Source organism: Odontesthes bonariensis, chromosome 10, assembly GCF_027942865.1.
Source record: "Odontesthes bonariensis isolate fOdoBon6 chromosome 10, fOdoBon6.hap1, whole genome shotgun sequence".
NCBI classification, from domain to species: Eukaryota; Metazoa; Chordata; class Actinopteri; order Atheriniformes; family Atherinopsidae; genus Odontesthes; species Odontesthes bonariensis.
In genome coordinates, this window is record NC_134515.1 from 19,875,867 (window position 1) to 19,898,879 (window position 23,013).

A 23,013-nucleotide genomic window follows, 5' to 3' on the forward strand; every position below is an offset into this window, starting at 1 on the left:
CAAATATTTTAGAGCGAGGGTCTCTAAATAACAGCTAGTTTGCATGTATACTCTAGTGTGAAGTTCATTCTTGTCTGTCTAGACTCTCATTACGACCCTGTTTGTCTGCGTTTTTTTACCTTGACCTTGGACTTCCGTGCAGCTGCCGTTTGGATGAGCCTTTCGCAGTTGTAATTTCCTTGAGACAAAAGAACTATAGTCTGCCTGAGGACCGACGGGGGTCCAGCTTCCTTTGTGCTGTTTACCAATACAAAACGGCGGCCTGGTGATTAGGCACCTCAGAAGTGCAAAAAAAAAAAAATGTTGATACGCTATGCGCCCTTTGCAGACAGCTTGTAGCTTGCTTTATGAGTGACTCATAGGATAGGCATCACAAAAAGCCTACTTTATGGATACATTTGTGGGCCTATCCCATCGGTAATATTTCAAACTTGAAAATACAGGCAAGTTTTAAATGTGAACCCAAGGATTTATTTTTTGAAAAAATGCTGCAGTGGAGACCAATGGAAGACTTCCACAGTTATAAATACAGGGCCTAGCATGAGGTGAACCTGAAAGACATGTTGGACCTTGATAGGAGCATGTAACCAATAGCCAGTCCGTGAGTAAATAGCAGAGGATGACTTCTTAGGGGAAGTAAGTCCGTATTTCTAGCATGGGTTCTAATTAAATGAGGTTTGCACACAACCCAGCTGAAAGCGGCCCCTTGTTCTTATTTTCGCCTGGAAGCGTCAGCATTCACTTGCATGGCATGAATGAATAGCCCAGTGACACGGGAAAATCACATGAATTCGTTTAATGTTCATTTCAATTGTTTCATTACGTCTTCAGACGAAAAAACATATTTACCCGAGATTGCTCAGAGCACAAATAGTTTTATTCAAATTAAGGGAAATGGGAGGGGGCGGGATGGTTCATTGTAGGTGATTTAACCGTATCTCCAAATTTAGGATACCCTAAACAAAAATTTGTTATGACGGTGTCTTACCTGGAACAGCTTCCATCTCGTCCTGTGGCTGCTGCTGCTTAGGTGCAGCGACACTCCTACAACACGTTCAGCGTTGCTCACCCAAAATCTACAAGTTCTGCATTATACACACACACACACACACACACACACACACACACACACACACACACACACACACACACACACACACACACGAAGAAAAGAAAAAAAAGAAAAACACGTAGACGCACAACCTGTATTTGCCATATTATATTTCATCTTTTAGCTCGGTAAAACAAAACGATCATTTTATAATGTTTGCTCGGTTGGTTCGACAGTGTCAAAAATAGTGAGGATGTTATTAGTACACTTTAAAAAAACAAAACAATGATTACCTATTGAAAAAGTAAACCCACCACAGATGAGTTTCGTCACGGAATCTGTTCTTAGCATGTTAATATGTGATCCAGGGCAAGATACGGGTTTAAAATTAAAGGCGTACACTGATAAGAGGATTTATATACGACTCCACGTGAGCACAACTGTAACATTCTAAATATTCAGCTTAATACACAAGCCACCACGGATTCTAGATTAGATGATGGTCTTTTTTTTTAAATAAGAATACATTTAACATTTAAACTAAATCTCAGCCACAACGTGTCGCTTTGCATCAAAGCTGTGAGCCAAGTGGTACAGTTTGGTAAAGTTTGCGCACGAGAGAGATCACACACAAAGCGAAAACACGATTCAATATTGTAGTTAATGAAATTTGACTTCAATTTATTTTCAATATAGCACATACGACATGCATCATAGGCTGTTATATTAGCAGGCAGTTCACTGAGTCGGCTAAATTTCACAGGTTGTTTTCGTTTGCCCCACTCGTGAACGTATCCAAACTCCCCTTTAAGGGTGTGGGTCTAAGTGCTTTAAACCAATGGTGTGACTCGGTGCTCTGCAGGGAAAATCTGTGACATGGGAGGCAGTGGGTCTTTAAAGGGCTGCTCTGCCCCTGCTCGCAAGCCCAATCTCGCAGGACTTGTTAGCGTATCACGTGCCAGATTCTTAATGAAGTGGACACACAAGGGCCTGGTGTGCGCATGCGCTTGGTGTAAAATGTAGTTGGAAATGAGGTGTCCGTCTTGGAGTAGTCGACTTTTAAAAAGCATCGGCAGCCCGTGATATGACGACTTCGCTGGTTCTGCATCCACGCTGGGCGGACACCTTCATGTACGTTTATGAAAAAAGCCCGAATGAAAACAACCAGAATAAAAGCCAAACAATGGAGGGACTGAGCGGTAATTGCCCTGCGACCCACTGCAGGGACCTGATGTCGCACCCCGCGCTGGGACGACATTCTGGCACCATAGCGACCCACCAGGGCTCCGTCTATTCGGATATTTCCTCTCCGGACACCGGCCGGCAGTGTCCCGCTCCTCAAACGTCTTCGAGTGCTTCTTTGAGTTACGGTTATCCCTTTGGAAACCCATATTACGGCTGTAGATTATCTCACTCGCACAACGTGAACTTGCAGCAGAAGCCTTGCTCGTACCACCCCGCAGAGAAATATGCCGAGCCCAGCACAGCGCTGCCTACGGAAGAACTGTCTACCAGGGCGAAAGAGTTTGCCTTCTACCCGAGTTTCGCAAGCTCGTATCAGGCTGTTCCTGGATATCTTGACGTATCCGTGGTGCCGAGTATCAGTGCCCATCCTGAACCGCGACACGACGCCTTGATCCCCATGGAAGGTTACCAGCACTGGGCTCTCTCCAATGGCTGGGATGGGCAGGTGTACTGCTCCAAAGATCAAACTCAGTCAAGTCATCTTTGGAAATCACCTTTCCCAGGTATGGAAAAATTCTAATGATTTCCAATAATCAGAAATGAATCTACTCTTCAAGAAGCTTGTTGGGTTTTAACATGTGTCAAGGAGACTCTTTGAATGTGGTCAGATATTTTTTTAAAGCTGTTGTGTATTATTGTTTGGTCTATAATCTTTTTTGTGTTGAAGTTTCCATACCAGCTTTTAAGCCTAATGGAAACCGAACTCTTCCACCACCGAGGACATCCGCTCAATTTTATTTAGTTTTGATCAATGACAGTAACGAAATATTTCACTCACTGATGAATGTGTTGAATAAACCCTCGTCTGTCAAACCTCCATGTCACTTATCGTAAGTGCTTTTTTAGACTTTGTCATTAAATGCAGACGTCCCCCGTGTTGGTATTATACAAATCAGTCTGCACTCTCTGAGCAATATGGATAAAAGAAAAGAAAAAAAATGAAAATAAAAATAATCAGTTACACTTTAAAGCTGCATGGGCCTTTGGAGACACTCAAAGTATTTGGTTTCGACAGTCACATGATAAATCTAATGAAGTTACTGTCACGTAGAATAGAAATGAACATCACTGCATACCTTTGCCCCCTGTATGACAATATAGTGTCTTAGCTAGCATTCTGTGTGTGGATTGTGGCAATAAATCTCAGCGCCGTGCGGTGCGTTTTTGTTTTGCATATATCTTGATGCATTCATAACATCTACAATACAAACAGACCCTGCTAGATACATGGTTCAGTGTCACGAATCGGTTCATATAATTTATTCAGGCTTGCCTTTTGCCTCATCGTACAGCATGCATCTTATCTGATTACAGACACAGAAGCAGGACCACTATGCACGTTACAGAGTGCGTGCCAGACTGCTCCCTGTGCTCCGTGAGTTTATGATCTTTGTGCAATCTGTAACTATTTTAATTTCAGGAAGGAATCCCCTCATCTTCTTCTCTGATACTGAAATTATACGGTAGCAAGCCACCCAAGCTCGGGCACGCAGTCAAATAAGCGCGCACTCGTGCTCAAACACACAAGCGCGCGTTTTCCACGTCTTTCAATGCCTCTCTCAGGCACACACACACACACACACACACACACACACACACACACACACACACACACACACACACACACACACACAAACTGACTGACTTTCTCTCACAAACACAACTGCACTGCTTGAAAATAGAAACAAGCAACAGTAAATGTGACTCCTCAATTTAGTTATGGCTGAACTTAATATGTGAGAATTGTGAGAATAAGATGCAGTTATTTAAATATACGCTGGTTTAAATTAAAATAGTCTACAATCATTTTGTGACTGTGGGAAAAACAAACAAACAAAAAAAACAACAACACTGTGACTGTATAATTTCACGGGGGTATAAAGCTTCAAGTCTCACAGCTTACGCCCGTTGGTATTAAGGTCGTCATACTCGTCCTGTCATGTCTCTCATTGGCTGCCCTGTATTCATTTCTTGGCGGGGGGATGCAGCCTCAGAGTTTAGGTTACATGAACAACTAAGTTAGCCACTTCCGAAAATACAGTGAAAAACGCTGCATAAAAAATGCCAAATCTTAATCATTTTTCCCCCCAAGTTTGTAAATGGTGAACTTCAGCTTAAAGTATGAGTAACACGTGTTACTTTAGAAATACCCAAACCCCAGTTTTCCATTCTCGTCCATTTAGTTGCCACGTTGTGTTTTTCTTTTTCTTTTTTGATTTAGTATTTTTTTCCTACCAGGCACTGTCTGGGACAGCCAATGGCGCACACAAAGAGAAATATTTTAGTTTATATACTTACGCAGTCTTACCCAACAGCTTCGCATCTTCACGATAGATTTATCTGTGACACCATCAACCGTGATTGGTCTGTTGTTTTGTGGATAATCAGCAAGCAGATTAAGTATTGACATGCAGTTTTAAGGGAAAACAATCATCATCGGCCCCCAGAAACGATGCCCAGCTGTATAGTGGCTGTAACTTGATACTGACGATTAGATTCTGAAACAAAATATGGCTAATTGTGCGATGATACATTTTCATTAGTTAAGCCTATATGTCAGGTGCAGCACACCTGAAACTGCCCTGCCCCCATTATTTACTTACACACACACACACACACACACACACACACACACACACACACACACACACAGAGAGACACTCACATAGATACACACATACACACACACTAACTAAATCTTTAGAGTGGAACAATTGGGAAACTCTTTGTCAGCTTTGGTGATTTTTTGCGGTAAAAAAAAGCCCATTGAATTTCATTTGCTCTCAGTCTAATAGTTTCTCTTGGATTTTCCCTGTTCTCTCGCAGATGTCGTGCCATTGCAGCCCGAGGTCAGCAGTTATCGTCGCGGGCGCAAAAAGCGTGTCCCTTACACCAAAATCCAGCTGAAGGAACTGGAGAAAGAGTACGCAGCCAGCAAGTTCATCACCAAAGACAAGAGAAGGCGCATCTCAGCCGCCACAAACCTCTCAGAGCGTCAAGTCACCATCTGGTTCCAAAACCGGCGGGTCAAGGAGAAGAAATTCGTCAGTAAATCCAAGAACAGTCACATGCACACCACTTGATAAGATGATCGACCTCCTTGAAAATGCAACTATTTCCAAAACAACATGCCATATATTTACCTCTTATATTGAAATATCGTGGTTGACGAACATTTTGGCCGAGTGTGTCTTTTAATTTAAGCTCCATCATCAGCTCCATCGACCATGCCAACAAGCCCCCACTTCTCAGTTTAGAGATAATGCTCTAAAAACTGTGAAAACATTGAAAATTCACTTCACATTTGTTTTATAGGAATGTACATATATAAATATATAATATTTAAAACAGTATCTGTATTTCAAAGACAAGTATTGCGTGTTTTTCCAGTTTTTTTTTCAAGCCAAATCTTAAAAGGACTGATGACTGATTTCTACGACTTGCAACGGGCAGATCAAAAAAACAGAGGAAACTGTTATCGTTTTTAAAAAAATAAATGAAAAAAAAGGTGATCGCCATGGACAAGAATTGTTGTGGAGAGACGACGAGTCAAACCTGAGACGTGAATCATCTTCCACAACATCTGACCGAGAAGACTTTCAGGAGAAAGAATGATTTAAAAAAAAAAAAAAAAAAAAGAAAAAGATTCCCTCTCAATTTCAAAGACAGTGTTCCTCTGTGTGGGATGTGTTCTGTTAAGCCTGGGGTAAAACAAAGGCTGCTATGTTGTTAATCTGTATAGTGCAATGCCTACATTATTTAATTCATATTATCTAGTATGGCGGAACTGTTAACTGGAATATCACAGACCTGTATGTTTTCCTTTATCAGTGAAGGATTCTGTCATGCAACTGGAATGATTGTAAACCATTAAAGTCAGTGAGTATTACATATAAATGCACAATCGTTTTTTTTTCTTTGTTTGTTTGTTTTTTTCCTTTTTTGTTCCGACTTTGTTAGTGTAGCATTGGAGCTGGTCACACGCCTTGTACGAAGCCTGTAATTTCTACTTTGGTGCAGTATGTGAACTGTATTGTGGTGTTGAATTACGTCCTGGTCACGTGTTTCATAAATAAATGATGATGATTATGAAAATGTTCAAACATTCAAGTCAATCGGCCACCCCGCGTGCAGCACTCGCTGTCGTTTCCAGGTGAACTTGTGTCGCAGGGCTGCAGAGGCTCTGGCCATCGTCGTCTTTCCTCCTCAACATCAGCGGCGGATGCGTGCGGGCCAAGATTCTGTCCTTCAAAGTTCTTAATCAGTGGGGATCCAGTGGTGACACGATAATCAACTGGAAACGAGGCGCATTAAAAAGAAAAACTTTCACGTTTGAAAATAAATCCATTTTAAAAAGTCTGATGAACCATGATATTGGGACTTACTTCTATTCCCAGATTGAATATATTACGTCTGCAGGAGCTGATCTTTCGAAATGGAACTTGTTGTGAGATTCTGTAAACGGGTGGAAAATTTCACCTGCAAGTTCAAGTTTGTTCACGTTAGTTTCCTCAACCGCAATTGGGAGGACAGTTGCCACCGACAGATGTGGTGTTTGTCTGTTGGCAGATGTTCAGTTTTCGAAATCTGGAGAGGCATAAAGGCAAATCGAGTGATTCATGCGTCTCTTGTAACAAAAACTTTTTCTGTGTTACCACACAGTATTCTCAAATTCCCTTTTTCAGATACCGTGGGTACAAATTAGTAGCTGTTGGTCTGTGGGAACACAATGCAACACACAAAAGGCAACAAGTTAAAAACAAAAAGCTTCCTTTCATTTGGGTCGTCTTTGACTGATAAAATGATTGACTGAGATTTCTCTGAGACAAACGTGACCGAATTAAAAAGAAACAGTGCTCGCGTTAGTGCGTCGTTCTTCGGCCACGCGTAAAGTTGAATTTTGGCGAGGTCCTGCGGTAACAGGTGAGTTGTGCGATGAACTTGAGGGTGCATTTATCAATGCTTTGGCACCCATTGTTTTAGCACTTTAACCACATCTCAACGGGAGCTTGATAGCTCCAACTACAACGTGCAATTCGTGAAACAATTTTTTTCTGGGCTTTTCCCTATAGTTTTGATTAAAATTGGTACACATAACTCACATATTTAGTGTGTTGTTGAGGGTATTAATTTCTTAGCTTGAAGTGTTTGGGATTATCAGCTTCCCGAATGTCTCCATGGGCAAGTCAGAAGCAACAGTGATGAAAACGACTGGATGGGACTAAATGACGTTTTAGACACAGCTGACTTGATAATTACAGAAGCTGCAGTAAGTTTATTTTAAGCTTCTGTGGACATGTCTATCTCAAGTCTGTAATTTCAGTTTCTAATTAGAATAAACACTGCGGCGGATTAGTCTTCATGTGAGACTATACTCAATGGTTAAAACGTGGGTTTTGTCCAAATATTCAACAGCTCGGGCCTTCACGTTAGCCAGTTACGTCTGTTATTTCCCAAAACGTAGAGCTAAATTCAAAAAGACACTGTGCGATTTTTTTCTCTCCTTCTTTTTCACTTTAATTTCTCTGCGTGCCAGTTGTTGGCCGGGCCGTGTCATTCTTTCCAGCTTCTCCACATCTTTTTTTGAAGCTGTTGTTGAGAATCCATGCCATCACACTTTCAAGTTTTTTGTTTGTCTGGTTCCTGGATTTTGGGTCCATGTGGAAACTTCTGAGTCTCCTAATTTACCCTTGACCATGACTATGCAGTCACTTTGACCTTGACATCACAGCAGATTGTGAATAATAAATAGGGGGCTGGACACCAATGCTCGCGGTTTGTTTGTAGGCAAACAAGGTGTTATTTCCCTGTCTAGACAGCCGGGCTTAATGACACGCCATAAATTAATAAAATGGGGAAGTGTAGCGATATCCTCTGACCTACATTGCTGACCATCTCTCAGAGCCTTGCATTAACATTTGGGCTCTTCTTTTCTTTTCTTTTCTTTTTTTCCCCTTTCTTTCTGTCTTTTTTTTTCATCTTCAGAAATCCTCTAAAAGTACGCGTTCTGGCCCATGCCTCTGGAACCACCAATGGTTTCATACACTCATCACGAGGTGTGCATTGTTGACCACGGCGGACAGGTAGGACTTTTGACGTTTCACATCAACAGCAGGAATCCGGAGCAAGCAGCCACACTGTCAACACAGCAAGAGGAAATCATGGCACGACGTCGCCCACAATATAACAATTAAAGGTATGGCAGTTTTCTTCCTAATATGGCGGCGGGCCTACATGGACTTTGTTTGATGACTTTTTAGCTGAGAAAAGAAAAAGGGAGAAAAACGCACCGCCGGACACTGAGTACACCAAACTAACTTGCAGGAATATGATGAATAATATTAGGTGCCTTGCGGATTTGCACATATTCTGTTTTTTTTCTTTCTTTTTCGCCATTACGTTCTGAGTGAGGAGCAAGATACGATACATTTAAAATATATTTTCTAAAACAAAAGTGTAAATTCTTGATATTGTGCTGCATTTTACTTGAAGTTTATTTTGGTGTATTTCTTGTTTGAGCAGTAACATAATTGCCACGTAGTAATACTAACCTTAATCAAGAAAATATAAAGGATGAGTACAATTTATTCAAATTTTGTTTTTTAGCATTTGTTTTTCAAACAGGCGTCTTTGGAAATTACAGCCTCTATTTACGATAGGCTATGTTGATTTTTTAAAAATTTTATTTTCTACATAGATGTTAGAAACATGCACGTATACTTTTCTACATTCATACAATTCAAAGTATTCCAATAAACACATTACAAAAAGTCACGTATTGAACTTGAGTGTGAAATATCCACACCGCTTCCTGAAATTGAATAATGTTTTGCCCGCTGAAGTTGTAAAATTTGTCCCTCATGAGACAACACACGCCCTTGATTTACATTTTACTCTCCCCAGCAAAGGAAGTCCCAGAATCTGAACTCACGAATTCAGACCGGATTATTTCAAATAATGGACAATGCTGATGCGCTGTGGTGCCTTTTCACTCTGGTCAGCCACGGATTTTACCTTGGAAAAAGTATAAACTGTAAAAAGTCGCCCTGTGTTTGGTTGTGTGTGAGGCGTCAAAGCCGCAGGCCGCTGCCAGTCAGAGCCATGAGAAAGGGGGCTGATAACCTCTGGTGGTGACCAGAGGAAAATATCAGGAAGTGCTGCAACTGTCACTAATTTATGAATTGTTCAGCTCATGTCAACTTCCCTTCCCACACACACTGCTCTGATTTTGCATATAATTGGCTCATATTCAGCACTTTTAAATCACATTTGTGGAATATTTTTTATCATTTTGATGAAAAGCTTTACATGATCACTTTGAAAGTTGAAAGCCTCCCTGTATGCACCGCAGTGGATGTTAGCAAACACAGAAGTTACCGCAAAAGCCCCTACTGCTCCAACTGTGCTGTTTGTGTTTTTATGCGGTTGTTGTTTACCACAATTTAGGCCTATTTGTTTTAAATTTTTTTGCAAAGTTTAGTCATCAGTCAGTTTCACTGCGTATGGCATTATTTGAAAAGCACACGCTAACAGTTCAAGACAACAACAACAATGACGATAAAAAAACATGATAATAGCAATAATAGCTTTGTTTAAACGGTGCCTTCCCTGACTTATTTACACTCTGAACTGTAAAAGCCCACGTTGAACACGTTTGACCTTCATATGGGAAGTGGCGCCCTTTAATTGAACTGAATTGCGTTCAACTCGAGACATGAGCAATATTTTACAATTATCCGCTTTTTGCTTTAATGAAGAAAAAAAAACTCCCACTGTTTTTGACGAGCAGTTTGCGTTTTGATTTCTTGTTTGTATATCGTAAAACACACACTCTGACACTAACACACACACACACACACACACACACACACACACACACACCCACACACACACATACGATCATAAGTAGGCTACAAGTTGCTTAGAAAACAATAGAACAAATAAATTAAATAAATTAAATTAAACTGAATATTTTTTAAGGGGAAAAGTAGGTTTTGGAAGCTTGTTGTGGTAGTTTTTTTTTTTTTTTTTTACACTGACGGTCAAGTTCAAATGTTCGTAGCTATAGACACGAAGGGGAAACTGCTTTATTGGGGGAAAAAAGCTTGTCCGTGTTGTTAATTTACGCACCTCCGCGTGTTCATATTCAATTGTTCTCAAAATTGGTTTGATTGTTGTTGCGAATTTCAAATTCTGATTTCACCAAAGACCACCGTCCGGATTGGTATGGGCCCTTCTTAACAGTTGGAAGTAATATAGCAAGATACACAGACTACTTTACAGGCGTGATCAGAATGTGTGTTTACGCTTGTTTAGTGAGGCCGCTTAAATTTCTGTCTGCAGTCGGTTGTTGTGAACAAATGAAAAAGATGATCCAGAGCTGTCATCTAAAACGTTTCCGTCCCGTGGATTCTTTAGGTTTCCCCCGGTAGTTTGTTTCGCTTGAAGGAAGCTTTACAGAGGTTACACAGGGCTATAGCTGTGGCAACCTGCCTGCACAGAATCAAAGAGAGAAAGGGGGAAGAAAAGGCCTTTGTTTAGACTATTGCCTTGTCTGGACAGGACACCGGATTCCAGGCGGCTAATTTCAATATCGAGCAGACAGTGTACTAGACAGTGACCTTGACAGTGCTTGGTTATTTTGTTTAATTGTTTTGTTTTAAAAAACTATTTGTTGTGTTGCTTTAGCTAAAGGCCCACAGCTTACAGTCAGATATGACATAATCGCTGAGCATAAGATGCACTGAACAGACGGCAGTTGTTTGAATGAGAAATCCGGATCTGTGGGAGCAGGGAATCGGAGGCGTGGAGAGGCGAGGCAAGGAGGCGCAACACATGGCCTCTTTCCCCGAGGTAAAGTGGCAACTTAAGCCTGCATATTACTTACTGGATGGCCGTCCGGGCTATTTTCTTGTAAACATCACACTGCACTGTTTTGCTTTTGATAACTGTTATAATGACACAATAAGCCGTGAGGGGATATCAGGACACTCAAATGATTCTCATAAGACTGAGACCTTAGATATTATATTGGACTGATGTGCTGCATTGCGCGACACACTAACTAGATGAAAGAATGTGCAGCGATACGAGAGGCTGTGAGAGCAAGGGACAGTGAAACCCCAGTGGGTCTCTACCGGCCACTCCAGTTAAAACATTTGATATTTTTCTTTCTATTTAAGGCTGGAGCAAGGCTCGGTGCCTTTAGGTTAGATAGGATACACGGTCACAAGTGACAGATACAGCGATCGAATATCGGCTGACTTGCAAATCGTTCCCAAACAAGTGTTTAAACGAATGCTAATGTTCTCACATAACACTTCAATGGCAAATTTTGTGGCACGCAACTCTCGCCGCTCAGCACGCATGTGCAAGTCTGTGCAACCACGCACATTTCTGTCAATCCCCTTATGCCTCATTTATTATCAATAAATGCAAGCACTTTTTGCTCATTGCCAAGTGTTCAGTTTTTTAATCTGACGTGTTATTTCTCGGTAATAAGGAAGCTATTAGATTGTTTTTATTTTTCAAAAATGCCTTTTCGAATACACACACACACACACACACACACACACACACACACACACACACACACCACTGTTTATTCTTTATTAAATAGTAATATTTGCCCTCGTTATTTGTCAGTGAAGCCTAAAATGTATGGAGTAAACGCATTCTGCTTAATCAGTTATGATTTGCAATACTTTTTAAATGGACTATTTGAGTTCAACATCAAGTTCAAGCACCGTCACTCTGCGTCATGAACTTGAGTGATTCGCCAAAGGCGTTCAGAATGTGCTGAGATGTGTTTAAGATTGTTTGTATCTTCTGGCAATGTATCATGAAAGAGGTAAAGTTTTTTCTTAATTTTTCAAATTAATTAATTAATTAATTAATCTTTGATGAAGCCACGCGACACACGGCGATGCCCACAGCTGGGTTATGGCAACTTTTGAGACCCACAAATTGATTTTGTCCTCCGTAGTGGACACTATAGGGTGGTGATTAAATCTGAATTTACAAAAGGGAAAGTTGGGTTGCTTGTGTTGTCTGATTAAATATAAACGATTTGAGAGATTTAGAATTTACAAGGAGTCTGAGGATGCGGCAGAGGAAATCAAAAAGATAGATCAGTCATAACAATATTAGAGCAGTTTGTGGGGCAGTTTGATGACCAAATAACATATTAGAGTGTGTTAGACCAGCATTTTGCAGACTCCCGTGCATACGACAGTGATATTCTTCTTTTTGTGGAGTGGAAATGCGCAGTGATATCGTCTGAAAAGCAGTCTTTTCCCTTTCCCTTCCTTTCCTTTCCTGTTTTTTTTTTTTTTTACTGAGAGCATGTTGTCATAGTTGAAGATGACTCTTCATGGCATATCACATATTTGTTCAGTGTCCTAAGAAAACTGTACCCACAAATCAACTAATTAGTGAGATATAAAGCAGAGAGGCTCTGGGCTGATTGAATCAGTTAAGTGCCCTCTGATATCTTGTAAAGTTCATATAAAGGAATTGTGAGAGGTATAACTATCCCACCAGAGTTTGGCTGAGAACGTTTATTGGAGTTATCTGTTAAAGTTGCTCATGTGAGGTGTACTAGAGAATATTATGTGAAATATACCCTCTTAAAGTAACCTTGTAGAATATCGTCTTCTTTTACTGAGCCAGTGGCTTCAACCTGCTGACCCCGTTACTGTAAATATGAGTAGAGTGCGGCAATGAGCATCAGTCTTTTCTTAAAACAAGCTTGTAAATTGGGACATCACAGCTTTATATGACATGAAATTCGACCATAATTTGCTCGAAAACAAGGAGTCTCATGCACCCTCTCCTTTAAGAAAAATAGTTTTCAAAAGAAATAGCATTTAAAAAACTTTTGCCAGCTTATAAAGATATTAAACGAGGCCGTGGACAGTTCCACGAGTGTAAAACGAGAGGCAGCCTGGGCTCCTTTTGGACACAGCAATGCTCAAGAGCAGAAAAACAAGATTGTACATTTTTAATAAAAGGTTTATGGTATTTTTAAAAAGCATATAAACCTCTGTAATACAGAAGTTAATGTTTTGTTTTGTCTGAGATGGACCAAGTGGGTGGTACCATGTGTAGCACAAGTTAGTCTGAACACGTGGTTTGAGGAGGACCAATCAGGTGCAGCTCCAGGTTTAACTATGTTAAATGTCAGATTGCAATAAACTAGAAGCTGTTGGTCGGGCCCGCGGAAATGGGCGAGCATAATCTCCTTAATCCAGGGTTTGTGGGACCTTTGGTAAACATCCACACTGGAGACACATTTTACTTTCCGAATTTTAGAGCCTCAGGGGGACAACTGGCGGGGCTACCGTCTCTCTCCTACCCGAGAAGGGACAATGTTTGCTCCCTCCCGTGGAATCCTTCGGAGCCGTGCAATGGATACTCTCAATCCTACTTTAGCAGCCCCGTGTCTATTAACCCTTCCTTCAATCGGTCGTGTGAAATTACCAGACCAGAGGAGGGTAAATGTTATTACAACAACGGGAACGGGAACAGGGAGACCTGTTCAGGTGGCAGCAGCCTCAAACGAGAGGACAGGGTGAGAGACACATCATCCCTTACATCTGACCACGGGATGCACAGTGGAATTGGCAGCAGTGCCGCCTTTTCCAAATATGAATACGGGACCGAACAGCTAACGCAAGACCCGCCATCATGTCAGTCAATGGAGTCGGACTCCAGCTCGTCTCTGCTCAACGAGGGCAGCAAGCCTTCATCCAGCGACACACAGACTCTTGTGTCACCGGGAAGCCATTCAAGCAACATAGCCGCAGGCGGAGGTGGGTGTTGTTTTTCTTTTCTTTTCTTCTCTTGATCACAAACACGGTAAACGCACGCTGGTATTATTTAAAAGCAGACTGCAGGAAGCGTACATTGTCGATATTAATCCGTCATTAGAGGTCGTTATCTTGATGCACAACTTGCAGCTCACTTAGCCTGCAGGGAACGTGCGTGGTGTGCAAACGCCGCTAGGGGTTGCCCTAAAATACTCCATCCACCATGTGGCTGTACAGTTACAGATAAGCTCAGCAAGCCATATTGCCCACAGCTTTTACTTAAACATTCATTTTTGTCATCACATTTCCATAGCATGAGCGAGGTTCAGTGATTCAGACACACAAGTGGCTGATTTTGGTGTGCTGTGGCACTCTATGTACACACAAATTAGTGAAGTGATTTAAAGAGGTGAGTCGCTTTGGTTGACTGCATCGAATAGAGAGGTTTTTTTTCTTTTAATGACTCGTAAACAGAATGAATATCTGTCGCTGTGGACTCGAGTCATTTAATATGCTCTGAAACTCGCAAATAAGTAGGGGTATTTGCGAGCACGGCTTAATTATCACGTTAATGCTGCTTTAACTGCAACAATAAAACTTCCTCTGATACAAACCGCGGTATACTGGTGTTCTCCATAAAAAGGGGTGCAAAATAAAGGGTAAACACCAATGGTCAAAAATGTCACCAAACTGGACCTATCACATTTGTTTAGCTGTGTGAATAGAGGTCAGATGTGTCCAGTCTGAGACCAAAACCAGCTTAGTTTGGCTGTTTGTTGAGGAGCTGACAGCTTCCACTGGCGTCAGTTCTCTGACTCTAATATAAGGCAGAGATCAGGGAGCTTTTGCAAAACACAGCATTTCTCTTTAGCTGACTAAAGTAAAGTCCACAGCGGCATACATCTTTCTTAACGAGCTGCTTCATCACTATAATGTAATTTGACATCTAGATACAAATTTCTGATAGCTGAAGTATGTTGTTTTAAATTAATGTGAAATTGACTTAGCCTAAGACATTTACCCCAACTTGCCATGCACAACTGATGCCTCTGTAGGTCCACCGTAACCTTGGAGGTGACCGTGATTTTGCTACTGGGTTGACTAATCCGCTGTGTGCCCCCTCCTCCTCATTTGCTCTCCTCCAGGTGCCCCGTGGTACCCGATGCACACTCGGACCAGAAAGAAGCGCAAACCTTATTCCAAACTTCAGCTGGCTGAGCTAGAAGGTGAATTCATGCTGAATGAGTTCATCACCAGGCAGCGGCGGAGGGAGCTCTCCGATCGTCTGAATCTCAGCGACCAACAAGTCAAGATCTGGTTTCAAAACCGCAGGATGAAGAAGAAGAGACTCATGTTGAGGGAGCAAGCTTTGGCCTACTTTTAGAGATGCAGCAGAAGGTGAATCAATGGGTAATAAAAGCCAAGCCTTCGATGCTCCCATAGGTCTTCTTTTAGTGCATGCACTCAACTGTCCATCTTTTACATCACAGGCTAATATTACAACCATTTTCGGCTATTTTTCTCAATGGTGCGGGCTTCGAAAGCCCGAAACAAGCCACTATCTGGCATCCAAAGCTGCCCTATACATGTCAGTAAGGCTCGATGTTAGGCACAATCGCACTAAAAGCTGTGAGATTGTTATTTCTGTGTAGGATTGGTTTTCCTGATCTGTCAAGAGATTCGTCTACGCCCTAAATGAAGGCCAAGCAAATTGTGCTTTCACGGGCAACGTCTTTCTGGGATGACAGAGAATGACAACATCCTTTCTGTTCCATTTTTAGCCAGAGAAAATAAGGCGGAAGCGGAGCCACTCGGCAAAATCTCAAAATAGGCCTAAAAAAAAAAAGAAAAAGGAAACCCAATGAAGTCAGTGAGAAGTTTGACTGTAAGGCGTCCGCCTCACAAATTTTCACAAGTTATAAACCCTTTCCTCAATCCTTAGCCGGGTTGCTTTTACATCCAAAGCCATATTTTGTTGTCTCAGAGGAACAAGTCACTTCTGTATTTTTATTTTTTATTTTTTTCCACGTTTGTGTGCACGTTCACGGTCACGGGCAGGAGATCTGGAAGTCTGGGAGTCTGCATGGGGAGAGGAGCAGGAGGGGGGTGGACTAAAACCGCTATGTAACACTTATCGATAGGTCTGTCTTTATGACATCGGGGGAAAAAACGCTCAGACTTTGTTCACGTGCAAAGGAGTTTTTAAGTCTTTTTTTTTTTTTACCGTAATTACCTTTCAACTTGTAACAACCACTGAATCCTGCATGGGTTGCATTTTTTAATTTTTTTTTTTTTAAAATTGAGTGAGATCACCGTTTGAAAACGGTTTTGAGCTGCTATTAAAACTCCATCTCCAGACTGTGCCAGTGAAAAATAGTGTAGCCTAATCTACAATAAACTCCAAAGGATCTGTAATGGAACGAGTCAACAGTGTAACGATTTTAGGCCAACTCCGTTAACTTAGGGAACCGCCTAAGTTACAACCGGGGTGAGGGCGATGCGCTATAGTGTAAAGTGATTTTGAAACTTGGTGCTCATAATCAAAGAAAAATAAAGAAATATGTAAAAGTTGACAAAATTGGCCCGTGCGTGTGTGCTCCCTTTAATTTGGGGCAAACGCAGTGGATTATTTGCCATGTGTTATGAGTAAGCTATAGCAGTGAAATGTTTGCAGCATGTTGTTGATGTGAAATAGCTATAAGTCATGTTCTGCGGGCCACGTTTTCAGTAGGAAACTTTTTTATACTTTTTTTTTTCTGAACAATTACAAAGCCAACAACCTAAAACATTTTGACACAAACGTCTACGAAGAATGTACTATTATTATTATTATTATTATTATCATTATTATTATTATTATTGTTATTAGGGTGGAGGGACGGAGGGCCTTTTAGGCCTATTTAATGTACTTGCTCTTGCAATGTGCTCAGTGTTGTCCCCTTCCTTGTCCTCGTGTATAACTTTGTAAAATGAAATTACATATATTAGCATTTGCATCCTATTTGAGGATCCCTTATCGCTATGTAATAGTGCTTTATGTTATTTGATCGTCTTGTAATATCGCATTCCATATAGCCAATTTGTGATTGTAAGGGTTGGGAATGTAGGCCGATATACAGCCAGGAATGGATAAAAGAAATGTAAGAATTTTAATTTTTTTTCACCATTCATTACTTTTAAAGAAACTCTGTTTCTGTGTAGTAGTTGTCTTTTATCGTTCTTTTATGTCGCCCACTCCCCATTGCATTCCTTTCTTTGCGCTTGTAAGGATTGCTACGTTGTCTTGTAAAAGTAATAATGATATGAATGTATATGCGTAAGGTCTTCAATAAACAGAATATTGAAACGTTTATTGGTGTTACCTCAGTCTGTTCTTAGCTTGCCTTTCTGAATGGTCTGCCCCAAAAGCCGGGTCCTCTGAGTTCTCACTGGTGGGATCATTTTATTAGACGTGACCTGTAACACAGTTTTAAAGAAAATGCATGCGTTCTCCACAATGAAATAAAGATCTGAACCTTAATGGGACATTTAAACGTATTTGAGAGAGTGTTTTGTTGGCACGTAATTGTGTGTGCTGTGAAACATACGCAATAGGAGCCCACACAGGTTGGCGTCGTTTATTGTGGCCGTAACCGATGCAAAGGTAGGCTATACGTAGCTGTGATGTAGGTTACCTTGCAAAATGGCGACCAGGTGCTCGTTCTAAACCACTTCTTCCGCTGAGTAGGCCAGCTTTTTTTACTCGAGGGGTGGCACACGACAACAATTGCACGACAATTTAATTAGTTTCAAGTAAAAATCCCCCTTCATTTTTTTCAAAGCCTTGAAGCTCGACCTAATCAATGTCACTGGTATGCTACAAGCCTATAACGTCGCTGCTAAACACGCAATAGCTCTGTAAAGGAGTAATAGGGTTACACCCCAGTGCTCTATATATGCAAGCCCTTTGGACTGCCTTTTTCTTGTGCTTCCTCTGGCATGCTTTGGGGATGTGAACGCATGCAAATCATATATAATACACTGTTTATGAATACAAGTCCTCACAAAAGTACACAAACTACTAAGACGGGATATAGCCTACTGATCCTCTTCTAGTATTCACAAGGCTCTCCCTGCTGGCAGTCAAGTGGAAAGCTATGTAGGGCTGTGCGATGTTTTCCTATTAGCTAACTAGCGGAGCGTTCGTGCGTTTATCTAGAGTCGCGTGCATTCTGGGTTAAATGAAGTATGTTCTCTGGAAAACGTTGTCCTGTCTCCGTTTTGAACTCAGATGTTGCCTTGCCAATGAACTGTGAACCGGCAAGTGAATAACAACTCTGTCTGTCCACGATCACAACGTATATATAAATATAAGATGACGTGAGCTTATGGTCCCTTTGTAATATGATTTCCTCATTGGCTTGGCCATCTATCTTTTAAGATATACGACCGTTTGTATTTTAGTTGAGAAAAGCTACATTGCAGCATAAGTCTGTCTCAAACTGTGATGCTGTTTCTGTATCTTACAGGAGCCACTGCTGATTTTTTTTTTTTTTTACCTCACAGAGACGCCCTTTCCGGTTCGTCTGCTTTCTTTTAGCCACAAAAATTACTCCTCTAATATATTTATAATCGCAATACACAATTCTTTGTATGTTATGGGATGTGTGGTATGAAAATAAGAGCTGTAACGTCCTGATTGAAATGAGGGAAAAGGCTGCCTGGATGCGCTAACACCCATTTGGGCACAATGCGTCAATTTACTGTGTCAAAAGTACAAAACAATTAATTACTGTCTAAGTGAATGTGTTAAAAGAAATCAGAGTATAATCGTTCCAAAGTGGGATATCCAATGGGTCTACTCAAAGGGAGATTAAAATGAATGACACAGGCTGCTTTTATGCTTCCGAAAGACAATGCTCTCCGCGTGCATTTGCGCATCTGATTAAAATGTGTATTTCAAGGTCACTCAAATGAACGATTGTCTAAATTTTAAAGACGCGTGAAGACACATGAACAACTGAATTTGATTCATGCCACGATAAGAAAAATGCATGCGAAATAATTTTATGTGTTCACTTTTACGCACCGATGGCAACATTCATGTTCTCAATTTTAGGCTTCTGTTTCTCAGATGAATATACAGCATGACACAAAGACAACCAAATGTTGTTGTTTTTTACCAAAGTTATTTTGTAATATAATATCAACTTACATTGGAAAAAAAATTGTGAGAGATTGTTTTTTCATTAAATTTGATAATCGAGAGAACAACAACTCCAATCTTTTCAGGTCATCAAACGGGCTGTTGACCATGAAAGGAGATAAACCGCCGTCTTATGTTTGTGTGTTGCCCTGTTAAATTGGTCGGAGGAGAATAACATGCAAAATGCACCATGAAGTTCATGGCTTTTCCTGCATTACCTTTTCTGTTATTTGTAAACAAATCTTCAAGTTCATCTAGGTTTCAAATGTCATAGGGATGCAGAGGACCGTCGTCAACGAGATGATACATTTTAAATAGCAACAACTGTAGTAAAATGTGTAGCTGAGCCTGTGTGCCTTTGAACTTGTGAACTGCGTGAAACAAAGTTGCGGCATGGAAAAAGATGGGGAGATCTAAAAAAAAAATAAAAACAAATTAACTATAAATCGTGATTGGAAACAAACTACCACAACGTTCGGTGAACGGAGGAGAGAGTAAATTATAATTTAATTGCGCAGATTGGGGAAACATTTTGCATAATTTGCCAATCCAAATGCATTTGGAGAACTGCTAAATTGGTCTAAGCATCATAACACTTCAGCTTTAAGCACAGCGTGATGGTGTTTGCTGCTGTGATTAAATGATGCAACTACTGGTTTGTATTTGCAGCCTGGTAATGTGAATCCTGTCGAAATCGGAGGGATTATATGGACTGAAAAACTTGGCATTCTGGATTTTGATTGGAGCCAACAAATGGTTGAAAGTATTTCACTTTCAGAGAGCAACATAACAACTTAAAGTGAAAAGTATTTCACTCTCAACCTCACTTTTCGGTTGATTTTACTCGTGGCATTTATGTTATCATTTTTCTAAGTCTTCAGATATTTCCATTCTTTGCTCCGCTCTTCCTGGTATTTTTCAGGTCAAACAAACCACTAACCAGTGTACTACACGCCTTTATATCCCACCTTTTCTCCACCAAAGCTAACATAATCACAGCTTGCTATAGTTAATGTTAGTTTTCTTCTACTTCCTTTTCCTAGAATTCAGTCTATACAGAATAAAATTGGATGTTCAAAACAACAACAAAACACCTCAACAGATACCCGTCGCTTTTCATGACAAGCCTAAGATAGTTGTCTTTGAAAGTTTTTACAATGGTCTTTCACTGCTCTTGGGCACTTTTGACTTTGAGACTGGCTAAATCTTTTTATGGCGTCCTGTCTCCGCGTCCCAAAGGTCAGTGAGCTTCACAGTGCCCTTCGCAGAGAACTTGTGTGGCATGTGGTCTACGTCCCCCGCCACCGCTCTGCCGTTTATGGTACAAAGCTGGCCAGAGAAATAGAAAGCAATGTTATTCCTAGTAAAGTGTGTGTGTGTGTGTGTGTGTGTGTGTGTGTGTGTGTGTGTGTGTGTGTGTGTGTGTGTGTGTGTGAGGGGGGTATTTGTGTGTGAGTGGACGTGCGTGAGTGAGAATACGAGATGATTATGTGTGTTTCAAAGAAGAGCGTTAATGTGATAAAGAGAGGATAGATAGGGTGCTTAACGAGAAAGATCCATATCGTTTTACTTCTTTCAGACCTGCCATTGATTTTGGCATGATTCGAAATTAGTTCTTCGTGGGCTTTATTTTCTTCTGAAACGTGCCAATTGATCAATCTATTTTTCAGGAGATTCGCGCATACAACGACTCCTAATAAGGTGTGTGAAGGTTTCGTCGCCGCCTCAAACAAAACAAAATCTTCCTGTGGTCAGCTGTTCCAAGTCGGAAGGCAGTGAAAATGTTAGAAAATGTGTTTGAGGTCGTGATATCAAAAGGGTTGTTATTCTTTGTTTAGTCCAGATTTGTAATCTTGCAGAAATTATTTAGCTTCCAAACCATTTGAGTAACAGCAACCGTGTAGTCATTGCAGACGGCGATTATCCACATTAATACTTTCACATTATTATTTAATCCCAGATTTTCTATGGTTTCTTTAGTGTTTTAAATTACTGTGTTGAATTTGTCGCTGCCAACCAAACGTGCGTTTTTCTTGAACATTTTCAACATTTCATAGGGACTGTAGTTTCAAGTCCGATGCTTCTGGGTCCTTAACGCAACCATGAAGGTCAAGTATGCAGCAAGAGAGTCGCACAACCCGTGGTACCTGCTGGTACCTATTCCATACATATTGGAAATATTCAACGTCACCTGTTCACATTTGGTCAGCATCGGTTCCGTGCGCAGTACTGTAGATTGTATCCTCCGCCCTCAGGCTATGTGGATATATATATTTTCATGTGCACTTTTTGTATGTCTTCAACGGTATTTGTGCTAAAAAAAAAAAGGAAAAAAAGTGCTGCAGCTCAGACTGCAAGGCAAACATAGGCACTAAGTGCTTGAGCAAGAATTTCAGTGATATCTGAGGCTATAGCGGAAAGCTCGAAGCTTCTATTCTGGGCCCACATACTGAGCCACTCCTGTGCACAAGGCCATTGCAAACCAAAATAATGCATTTTGACCTCCGGCGAGAAAACAACCAACCAGTGTGCACGTTCTCTAAGTTAAACATCTTCCGATGATTCCGTTTTTTTACATGATTTTTCCTCTACACTTAAAAGAAGAATAACAATGTTAGGAAAAAAAAAATTCTCGAATACCATAACCAAAGGATATTTTAGAATTAACTTTGCTTATGTCAGTGTACAATCAAACAAAATGGCACGAAACTGTGTAAGTTGACAAATTAAAAAACAAACAAATGCGTAATGGTTTGCATTCCGTGCGTAATTGTCTTCCGTGCGGTGCGCACGTTCTGAAACCTGTCAATAACAGTTTGTTCATTAAAGTTAGCGCCGAATCCTTTTGAATACGCAAGCCATGTTATTAATTTTGATTTTAATACATGATTCAAATATTGACTCTGCAGTTAAAACGTGTGTAAAACAGACCTCGCCCAAAACTATATTTCCAAATGTATTGGCATGTGACAGGCGTTAGCCTGAAGTCATTTTCTGTTTCTAATTCAAATTGCTCTTCGTGTGGAATCAATGTTAATGCTAACATCCCACTAGGCAAAATTTCAAACACAAGCTTACTTTGAGCAAATTTAAAACCCGGTCACAGATTTATACATGTCCGTTTTTGCTCTTCCTCCCCTCAAAGGGTTTCCAGATTTTTCCAGGACGTCTAAATAACACGGAGGACCTCAATCTAGGAAGTCACAGGGCGATTTCCTGTGATGTGAAATCATTTAATACTTCTAATAAAAAAAGTTAACACATTGTTGTGAAAGCTTTATGTCCTAGTGGTTGAACGTGAAATACACTCTGGAGATTGCTCCAAATGTAACAGCAACACACGTCTTCATCTCGTAAGCTATTGTTGCCACCACAAACGCTTTACGCTCGATGGGCTTACTGTGGTTTCAGTTTGAGAAAAAAAAAAGAAAAAGAAAGAAAAAAAGATCCCCTTTAGTGTTGCTTGAAACTGTTTGCAGCTCATACAGCCAAGTTTAACTGCCCGACTTACATCCAATTAAACTTATCTAGGCCATGAGGGGACAGTAATATGATTACACAGGCTTCCTACATTTAGCCCTGACTTCAGCTAACTGTGCTGCAGTGTCTTGGTGAACTGTGCCCATTGTGAGCGTGTCTCTGCGTTTGGGTGTGTGGTTAGGGTTGTATAATTTGGCCCAGAATTTATCACCACGAAGCCTAAACATTGCAATATCGTGCAT

The 23,013-nt window shown here is 40.8% G+C and overlaps 2 protein-coding genes across 2 annotated transcripts; both read left to right on the top strand.

Annotated features, from left to right (window-relative positions):
* The first annotated feature begins 2,135 nt into the window (after positions 1 to 2,135).
* On the top strand, positions 2,136 to 5,379 carry hoxc13a (homeobox C13a). The gene is made up of 2 exons (XM_075475668.1): positions 2,136 to 2,799; positions 5,123 to 5,379. The coding sequence occupies exons 1-2, from the start codon at positions 2,136 to 2,138 to the stop codon at positions 5,377 to 5,379; spliced, it is 921 nt and encodes a 306-aa protein (XP_075331783.1).
* An 8,141-nt stretch (positions 5,380 to 13,520) lies between these two features.
* On the top strand, positions 13,521 to 16,263 carry hoxc12a (homeobox C12a). Its single transcript, XM_075475669.1, has 2 exons — positions 13,521 to 14,109; positions 15,252 to 16,263. The coding sequence occupies exons 1-2, from the start codon at positions 13,521 to 13,523 to the stop codon at positions 15,488 to 15,490; spliced, it is 828 nt and encodes a 275-aa protein (XP_075331784.1). The 3' UTR covers positions 15,491 to 16,263.
* Positions 16,264 to 23,013: the final 6,750 nt, after the last annotated feature.